At 43.7% G+C, this 10000-nt stretch overlaps 1 protein-coding gene across 1 annotated transcript in view; it reads right to left on the bottom strand.

Moving 5' to 3' along the window:
* The window catches only part of LOC109085781 (peregrin-like), a 23795-nt gene that overhangs the window by 5668 nt on the left and 8127 nt on the right, over positions 1-10000 (bottom strand). The window contains 7 exon segments of the mRNA XM_042762998.1: positions 3309-3581; positions 5526-5828; positions 6092-6443; positions 6657-6785; positions 7246-7377; positions 7457-7625; positions 8512-9026. Of these exon segments, the coding sequence (XP_042618932.1) occupies positions 3309-3581; positions 5526-5828; positions 6092-6443; positions 6657-6785; positions 7246-7377; positions 7457-7625; positions 8512-9026 (1873 nt within the window).

Below are 10000 nucleotides of genomic sequence, written 5' to 3'. Positions count from 1 at the left end.
AGTGGACATTCAACTGAGACTGCCTTGCTCTCAGTTGTTGAAGCCCTAAGACTGGCAAGAGCGGAATCCAAATCTTCAATACTTATCTTGCTTGATCTATCTGCTGCTTTTGACACGGTTAACCACCAGATCCTCCTGTCAACCCTACTGACAAAGGGCATCTCAGGAACCGCACTCCAGTGGTTTGAGTCTTACCTATCAGATAGGTCCTCCAAAGTATCTTGGAGAGGTGAGGTGTCCAAGTCGCAACATCTAACTACTGGGGTGCCTCAGGGCTCGGTTCTAAGACCACTTCTCTTCTCTGTCTACATGGCATCATTAGGTTCTGTCATTCAGAAACATGGCTTTTCATACCATTGCTATGCTGATGACACTCAACTCTACCTCTCATTCCATCCTGATGATCCGACGGTAGCTGCTCGCATCTCAGCTTGTCTAACAGACATTTCTTGCTGGATGAAGGACCATCACCTTCAACTCAACCTTGCCAAGACAGAACTGCTTGTGGTTCCAGCAAACCATCGTTTCATCACAATTTCACCATCCAATTAGGCATCAACCATAACTCCTTCAAAAACAGCCAGAAACCTTGGAGTAATGATTGATGATCAGCTAACTTTCTCAGACCACATTGCTAAACCGTCCGGTCCTGCAGATTTGCTTTATTCAACATTAAGTAGATCAGGCCCTTTCTTTCAGAACATGCTGCACAACTCCTTGTTCAAGCTCTTGTTCTGTCCAGGCTGGACTATTGCAACGCTCCCCTTGGGCAGGTCTTTCCAGCCAGTTCTATCAAACCTTTACAATTAATCCAGAACGCGGCAGCAAGATTAATTTTTAATGAGCTGAAAAGAATACACGTCACACCTCTGTTTATCAATTTGCACTGGCTACCAATAGCTGCTCGCATAAAATTCAAGGCATTGATGTTTGCATACAAAACCAGCACTGGCTCGGCACCCTTTACCTAAATTCATTACTTCAGACTTATGTGCCCTCTAGAAGCTTGCATTCTGCAAGTGAACATCGCTTGATTGTGCCATCCCAAAAAAGCACAAAGTCACTTTTACGGACTTTTAAATTAAATGTTCCCCTCCTGGTGGAATGACCTGCCCAACTCAATCCGAGCAGCTGAGTCCTTAGCCATCTTCAAGAATCGGCTTAAAAACACATCTCTTCCATCTTTATTTGACCCTCTAACTTTTTCACTCACTATTCTAATTCTATTAAAAAAAAAAAATCATCTAACTACCTTTTTAATATTTTTGTATTCTATCTATTTTCTTTTCATTTATTATACAATTATAAAAAGACCTCTAACACTAGCTTGCTCTATTCTTTTTCTATTCTATCTGTTTTCTTTTTATTTATTATATTATTTAAAAGCCCTTGCTACGTATACTGTGTTTTGGCTAACTGAGACTTGTTATAGCACTTATATATCATTGCTCTTTTGTTGTTTTTGATTGCTTCCATTGTCCTCATTTGTAAGTCGCTTTGGAAAAGCGTCTGCTAAATGTAAATGTAAATGTAAATGATGTGTATCACTGACACTGCTGACAGACAAGTAAATCCAATCATACGGGTCTCATGTGTTCTTTTTGAGCCTCAACAGCCACTGTATCCAAAAGATCTTGTTTTTCCACCATAACTGGCACTGGGGCGAGTAAATGCTGATTTGGGGGGGGCAGGCTTTGTTTTCCATTCGAGCACTCAATCTGGTGTCTTCGTGAGTCGTCTGATGGTGGGGATTTCCCAGCATTCAACCCTCTTTACAGAAAACATCTGACTCACTGAGAAGTGTGGGAGTTTCCTCATAGTCAGTGTGTGCATGTGAGCGGGGATGACTGAAACTTTGACATGCATCCAGTTTAAACAGCAGGAGTCAATGAAGAACTCGGCAGCAAAACAAATGTAGAATTGTGTTGAAGTCAGAATGTAATTTCACGGCCTGCAGTCCCATCTGCATCCTGCTCATATAAACACAGATTAATAGATCTTCTGTCTGTTTAAACTGCAGGGTTTGGCTATGCAAGACTATTTGACTCAACATTTACCCTTCATATGCAAATTTGAACTGGCAATCTGATCGAGACCGTATGTAGGGCTTGGGGCAAAAATGCCCCCCAAATTCAAGATGGGGCAATAACTGCTCCTGCATAATTATACTGATTACGAGCGCCATGCTTAAAGTGACACGTGAAAATGAATGAAAAGTGTTGAATGTGGCGTTACATTTAGATCTGCTCATGTTGTATTCAAAGATTTTTTGAATGCATATTTTTTGCAGCACTGAGCATTACACAAGTCCCACATATATGTGTGGAGCACAGTAATGCAATCAGAGGCGTTTAGACTAGCCAGCAGCGCAGAAATCCTCCTGTCTCGTGTTATCACTCAATCAGTGTTTCTAGAAGACGATAGCTTGTAAACAATGCGTCACATAACGTCACATTTACTTAGAAAAACATATTCTGTGACCACGCACTCATTAGTCAGCTAGAAAAGTGAACTCTAGAGAGCAGCATTTTGCCAAACATGCACCATATAGCATATTCATTATCATTGTTTTTTACTCTTTTCATTTCAACATCAATATTTAATTTATGTTTGAATAAATCCATCAAGTTTTTGTGAGCCACTGTTTAAATGTTTATATTTCAAAAAACAAACTGGAGTAGAAACGTAATTATGTCATTTTAAGTTAAAGTTAGTATTATAACATTAACATTACAAAAACTTTAAGTATATTATAAGTGTTTGTAAACAAATCAGCAAATTTCAACCTTCCAGCTATATTTTACAGCATTAGTTGTCCTGTACCTGATATAGATCCAAAATAATCCATACTGAATCAAATCACAAGCCTGTGAAGGATAACTGTGAAATCTGTGTCAAAACCCAGCCTTAGTATTCTGATTGAAGTAACTCAAAAACTGAAACACTCAGTACGGCGGCTCTAGTAAAGTCCTGTTGCTCTGTAACATCACCTGGCCTTTACGTGAAACTCACACTCACAAAGTCCAAGAAATGTCATTAAATATCCAAAAGTATTTTTTTTAAATAGTTGCACGTAATTAAATGAGGACAATGTTATCCATTCTTTGTGGATGCGGTGTGTAATCCGTGGCCACCGGGACAAGAGCACAGAACCAGATGAGCTTATCAGACCACTGGAGACCTTACGCTTCGTGTGAGGAGTGCTTTTTGATTTACATCTGAATGTGTCATTTATTAGGTGGCATGTCAAGGCTGCTTCTGTAGTCAGCTCACTGAGCGCGTGCTGTGTGTGAGTGCTGCAGACGTACCCAGTATGAGGTGATCGTGCTCGCTGTCGGACTCGGAGCTGGAGCTGGACTGGGGACTGTGGGCTCTCTTGCGGGACGGGGTGAGAGACGGGAGCTGTGGAGGGCCTATTGGACTGGAACCCAGCACCCCCGGCCCATGCAGCGCCTCTCGGTTCTTCGGGGGTCGACCCGGGCGCTTGGGAGGCCCGGCGGCTTTGGGGTTCTTCTTGGAGAAGAGGACAGAGGTACGCCGGCCGACCTCAGGGGCCAGAGCTGAAGATGATGCGCTCAAATCTACGGAGAGAAATATTTGTCCATTACAAAAGAATCTCAGGACGACTGAATTAAAATATAACCTAATGTGAGAGTCAGCGGTGTTTTTAAAGTGGTTCTCAGTGGTACCACCGCTCTGCATATTTTACATGTCTCTTACTAAACACACCTGATTCAGATCATCAGCACCTTCACACACAGACCAGACTTACTAGAGAAGTGCAGAGTGTGACATAATACACCTCTGTAAAGAAATACATTTAAAATTCACGTCTCACACACTTTGATGCCCTTTGGATGTTCCCTTCGACCGGAATCATGGAGGAACATCCAGTGAAGAATACAGGAAGTGATGAGAGAAACGTACAAGATGTGCAGAGCAGTGGTACGCGAGGACTGGGATTGAGAACGCTGGTGGAATATATTAAAGCTTTGTGGGAGCAGCTATTTTTGTTTGTTTGTTTTAGGAATAGATGTGGAACAACAGTAAGTGGCATATCCTCCTGCACCATTCAATCCAACATCACACAAATGATCACATTATCACAAACCAATTATTCTAGTTATGTCATTTTTATTGTCAGTAAGTGCTATAGGTGCTTCGATGATCTAAAAACAAACAATAATACAGACCTTAGTCAGGTTAGATGCCATACTGAGTTTAGCGTGGATGAAAATGAGGCCATGGGTTCTAGCTCACGTCATTCTCACAACTCACAAAACTGTTTTATCAGCTGATTTATTTTTTTCACCTTTCAGAAAGATGTCTCATCAGCTGAACAATCAGTAGTTTGTTTAACAACAGTACAGTCCATTGAACACACTGTACTTCAGTCCCTCACAGCCTTGTTTTCATCCCTGTCAAAAAAAAAATTAAAAAAATTAAATACATAAATATGTCTCTTCCCTGACTAAGGTCTTATAAATGAGATGCAATAGTGCTCGCTCACCCCTTCCCACCAACATTATTTGATTTTAACATTTTGGAATAATTTAGTTATAAAGCATACTTTTATTTAGTCTCACTGGTAAAGACCTTTTTTTTTTATTTAAAATCAAATTTAAAAACTAAAACAAATACTGAATGCTGATTAAGAAACATCTTCTTGAATGTGTGATGATTGTGTTGTTTGGATTGAAGAACTATTCAGTTATTGCCTTTAATTTCACATGGTTACAGTTAATCTTTTCATTTAAGGCCAGTTCTATGTAGTTTCTACCCAATTCAAAAACAAAAAGCTAAATGCTGATGTCTGTACCATCTATGTTTGTATTGAATGTAGGCTACTTACTGAGCAGTTACTGCCGTTCATTTCAGATGGTTACGGTTATTGTTTTCAATAGCCAAAAGCCAGTTTGGCCTATTAAATACCAAATAAACGGTATCGGTATCGGCCATGAAAAATCATGATCGGTGCATCCCTACTGTAATCAGTATTAAATACAGCACAAAAGAACTGAAAGCATCTGGAGCAGGATTGCCAGATCAGCGGAGTTAGGCTACTGTTGCCGCAGGTTGTTCTTCATGTCCGTGGTTCGAAGGGACCCCAATAACGTGATATTTAGCCCCAGGAATGTGAATTTTACCAGGGAACCCCGCCAAAAAACCTGTATTTTACCCCCCAGAATGCGACTGGGCTAGTTTTTGGGTGGGTTTTGTTGTGAAAACCTGGTAACCCTGATCTGGAGTCTAGGTTTTCACATTTTCTGAAGAAAATATTAATGATGTTTGGCCGTGCATAACTCACCACCACAGTGCCCTATGGCTCGGGTCCCTCCTTTAATACAAGTCTACAGGATTTATTTAAACCGTTTTCTCATCCACCAGACACAAGAGCTCAAGTCTGATCGCAGTGTACGCTAACAGCTCCCTCTGCTCAACAAGCCGCAGGATTAGAGGCATCACGTCTGCAGCACTAAGGGTGCTGGAGGAGTCTGTGTTATCTGTCTGTGGTGTGTTCTGACCTTTCCCACCGATCTCGTGGCTGCTGCTCTCTCCTTCGTCGTGACGGTTTCCCCCCGAGGCGTGATGCGTGAGGACCGAGCCGCGCTCCAGCGACAGGCCCGACTCAAGGCTGCCCATGCCACAGATGCCCTCGCGCTGGTGCGCCAGCTTCCGCTTCAAGACCGTCATCTCTTTCTTCAGGGCTTTAGCGCGGCGCGACTGACCGATGCTGTGCTTCCCCGTCAAGACCTCATCATAGCACGCCTGCAGGACCTGCAGCTGCTCCTCGACGGGCAAACGCCGCCGATTCTCCACCAGGAAATCTGAGGACAAAGCCACAGAACATTCACTTTCCGTGCAAAACAAGACCTGAAACCTTTTCTTGCACAACCTTTTACCAAAATACAGAACAAGTTTTTTACTACAAAAAGTAGTTTGACCTATTATGTCAAAACTATGACTCTATGATTTTAATTAACCTAGGCATTTAATATGCTAAGACTAAGTTAAATGGAAAGTAATTTTATGTCAGGCAATAGTTTTTTTTAGATAACAGAGAAGACTTTCACAGAGAAGGCCAACTCACCATCATCAATGAGTAACGCAGATCTGTCTCTGTCTCTGTCCTGGTCTCTCTCTCGCTCGTGCGGTGAATCCGGGCTTGGCTCTCGAGGAAGATGCATGCCCGTCTCGTAATCAAAACCGATTCTCTCTGCCTGTCTGCGAGCTTGCCGTAAAACAGCGCCACCTGCCTCTCGCAAGCGTAGTGCGGCGCGGTAGAAAACCGTGTCTTTGGCGTTGTACTTCAAACAGTTGTTGACGATCAACAGAAAGTCGCCCTCGAAAGCGTCGAAGCTGAGATAGCGATGCGACTCTAAACACTTCCACATGGTCTGGAAATCCATTGGCCGCTCGATGTGGTCCAGGTAATCTGGGACCTGGGGAGGACCAAGAAACAGCCACAATCACAGAAAGGGTTACGCTTGATGACAACACACATTATTAAAACATTCCTGAATCAAATTAAATCTCGCAGTGCAACAAAACGCTGGAAATGTAGGCCACTAAATGTGTCACCATGTTAAATGACTATTATTACAAGACTGTCCTTGTACAAGGCCGTGTGTGTGTGTGTGTGTGTGTGTGTGTACCTCACTTAAAGGTACAGGCTCAGTGAAGAAGTTATTGGTGTCCCGCTCCTGCAGTTGTTCCAGGGTGCTCCTCAACAACACCAGGAACGGAGTCAACTGCATCTCTAACACCAACTCCTGCACCTTGATCTGAACAAACACAGACACAAAAAAGTCAAGTTGAAGCACAAATGATGTGAATGTGTCCCTCACTGATCAATGAATAACTTTAAGCACTAACAGACATCCTCTTCATTTCTTGCCATTGTGAAAATGAATACTGAACTTGAACTAGGATACTCATCAAGAATAAACGCAGGACAGGACTTGATTTCATCCACTGAGACTTGACTGGATGATGACACAACTTGAAGCTTGACCAAAAGTGAGTTCACTAAATTGCCTGCACATGTATTTGGCCATGGGTTAACAAGAAGACCAGCAGCTGGCTGCGAGAAAGGTTTTCTTAACTCCAGGAGGTTTGTTGTAACTGGATGTCAGTGGCAGGGTTTACACATGAAACTGCATGACTAGAGCATTCTCAAGAGTGTGGCTCATAGAACCAAACCAGAGTCTTTCTCATGTTAAGGATAATGTCTACGAGTCTTACGGTCTCTCTCTTGAGCTTCTCTCTCTTGCGGATGAGCTCCACCAGCAGTCGGGCTCGCTCCAGGTCGTGCCGGAGTCTCTGCCACGCTTTCAGCTGCTCCTTCAGCACCGAGTGCTTCTCCTGCCCGTCCCTCTGTTCAAACACACAAGCGTGGTGTCAGGGAGAGAGCTCATCCTCGTATGTCTGGCAGAGAATCATCACGTGTACGCACCGTGGCGGGGAGCGGCTCAGCGTTGCGCTGGGACTGCAGGTGCGTCTGGAGACGCCGCAGGAGAGGAACGCCGTTGCGGCTCTGTCTCTTCAGCGTCCAGTAGCTGTGCAGCCTCTGCATGAACTGACCCTTCCTCTGCACCGTCAGGTTACTGGTGATCTTACTCAACCTAAAGCAGGAGACATGACACTCTGAGCGAACATTCTGACACCATGTTTACATGTGTAACTAAATAAGTGCTGCCAGCTAGTCTCTCAATAACATAATTTGCTGGAAACTCACGCTCACTGCAGAAAGCAATATTATGGAGAGAACACATATTTTAGCCATGGTCTGAAGTTCAAAACATCTTAATGCTGGATGTGTTTCATCTTTTGTCTTCTCCAGATGTTCACTGATGGACTGGAGTGCTGTGGATTACTTGTGGATTATTGTGATGTTTTTATCAGCTGTTTGAACTCTCATTCTGACGGCACCCATTCACTGCAGTGACACTGATGCAGTGCTACATTTCTACAAACCAGATGGAGAAACACACTCACGAGAAACAAATTGGATGGCCTGAGGAGGGGGTTTTCAGCAAAGTTTCATTATTGGGTGAACTACTAATTTTACTAATTAAAAAAATTAATTAAAAAGAGCAGTTGCTCGTGGATATGGATATGTTTGTGCTAGATTTGGCACTCACAAGTGTTCATGCTTCTGTGTCCAACCTTACTGGACTGTTTTTGATCCACTAAAACAATCTCCAAAATACATGAGTTTTGGCCAGATTTCATTTGAAATTATTTCACACCTGTTTGAATTCACAGTCATTACTCAGAGTTAGAGTAACGATACAGTACAGTAATGGGAATCTGGGGAGAAAAGGTGCTTATGTAAAATACCATGATCCTAAAATTGACCTCATTTTATTCAAAAATGAAAAATGTAATTCATATTACGTTCTTTAGATTTTGGGCACAAAAGTCTTCGAGAATTTCACTGTATGCTACATGAGATCATGCCGATTTATTAACAGATTATTTTTGGATGGAAGCAGATATGGTGCATACTTGTGCGGTGGAATACATGGCACAGACACCACCGGCGCGGCTGCCCTCCTCTCGGCCAGGATCTTTCTGGCCCTCTTCATCTTCAGCCGTGACTTTGCTTTGGCCCTCTTGGCGCGCTCTGAGCTCCAGCCCTTCCCGTCTTCCTCGCCTCCCACCACATCCTCCTCATCCTCCGCCTCGCCCTCGCTGTGGGAGGAGCCTACGCTGGCCCCTCCCACACCCGTCAGGGGCAGGGCGGAGCCTGGCGGCGTGTGGATGTCGCAGTAGGCTGTTTTGCGCACGCTAAATGAAGTCCCGTTAGCGCCGGTCTCGCGCACCGGCTCCATCTTCATGTACAGGCCGGCCTGCTGAGCACAGGTGACGTGGAAGGCGGTGTAGCAGTTGGCTTTGTGGCACTGGATGCAGGCGCCAGAGCCGCGCTGTTTACAGATGTAGCAGGTCAGCTTCCAGCGGGCAGGAGGGATGTGCTCGATGCTGTCGATGGGCTCCAGGAAGACCGTATTAGCAAAACACACCTGAAAGAAAAGCAGAAACCAACATCTGAATGTGCATAAAACTAAGACCATATCTATGACATCTATAAGACATATATAAATGCTGTTTAGAAGCAACCAAATAAATAAATATAATGTAACAAAAAGCACAGCAATTTAGAATACATTTGATGTTTACAGTCCAAGCAACTAATAAAAGCTTGTCTTACTGCTTGACACTGCTAGTAAGGGCTAGGTTAGCAATATTAATTGGTCAGTATTTATTTTAAGGTCCAAAACTCCTAATTTGCTGCTTATTGCTAGTTACTAAGGTAGATGTTAAGTTTAGGTATGTAAAATACGCTCGTGCAGAATAAAGCATTAATATGTGTTTCGTAAGTACTAATAAACAGTCAATATGCTAGTAATACGCATGCTAATAAGTAACTAGTTAATATTGAGAATTGGTCCTTAAACTGAAGTGCTACCTATTAATCATGATCAATCTTTAATTCTGCACCAAGTAATGCACCAACCACACCATGTCACACACTGCACATCTCACACACACACACACACACACACACACACACACACACACACACACACACACTGCACGTCACACACACACACACTGCACGTCACACACACACACACACACACACTGCACGTCACACACACACACACACAGCACGTCTCACACACACACTGCACGTCACACACACACACACACACACACACACACTGCACGTCACACACACACACACACACACACACACTGCACGTCACACACTCACACACACTGCACGTCACACACACACACACACACACACTGCACGTCACACACTCACACACACTGCACGTCTCACACACTGCACCAAACACACTGCACGTCACACACACACACACACACTGCACGTCACACACACACACAGCACGTCACACACACAGACTGCACGTCACAGACTGCACGTCACACACACACACACACACTGCACGTCTCACACACACACTGC

This window comes from Cyprinus carpio, chromosome A8, assembly GCF_018340385.1.
Source record: "Cyprinus carpio isolate SPL01 chromosome A8, ASM1834038v1, whole genome shotgun sequence".
Lineage (NCBI taxonomy): Eukaryota > Metazoa > Chordata > Actinopteri > Cypriniformes > Cyprinidae > Cyprinus > Cyprinus carpio.
The sequence above is the reverse complement of the archived record's forward strand: the minus strand, read 5'-3'. Positions and strand labels throughout refer to the sequence as shown.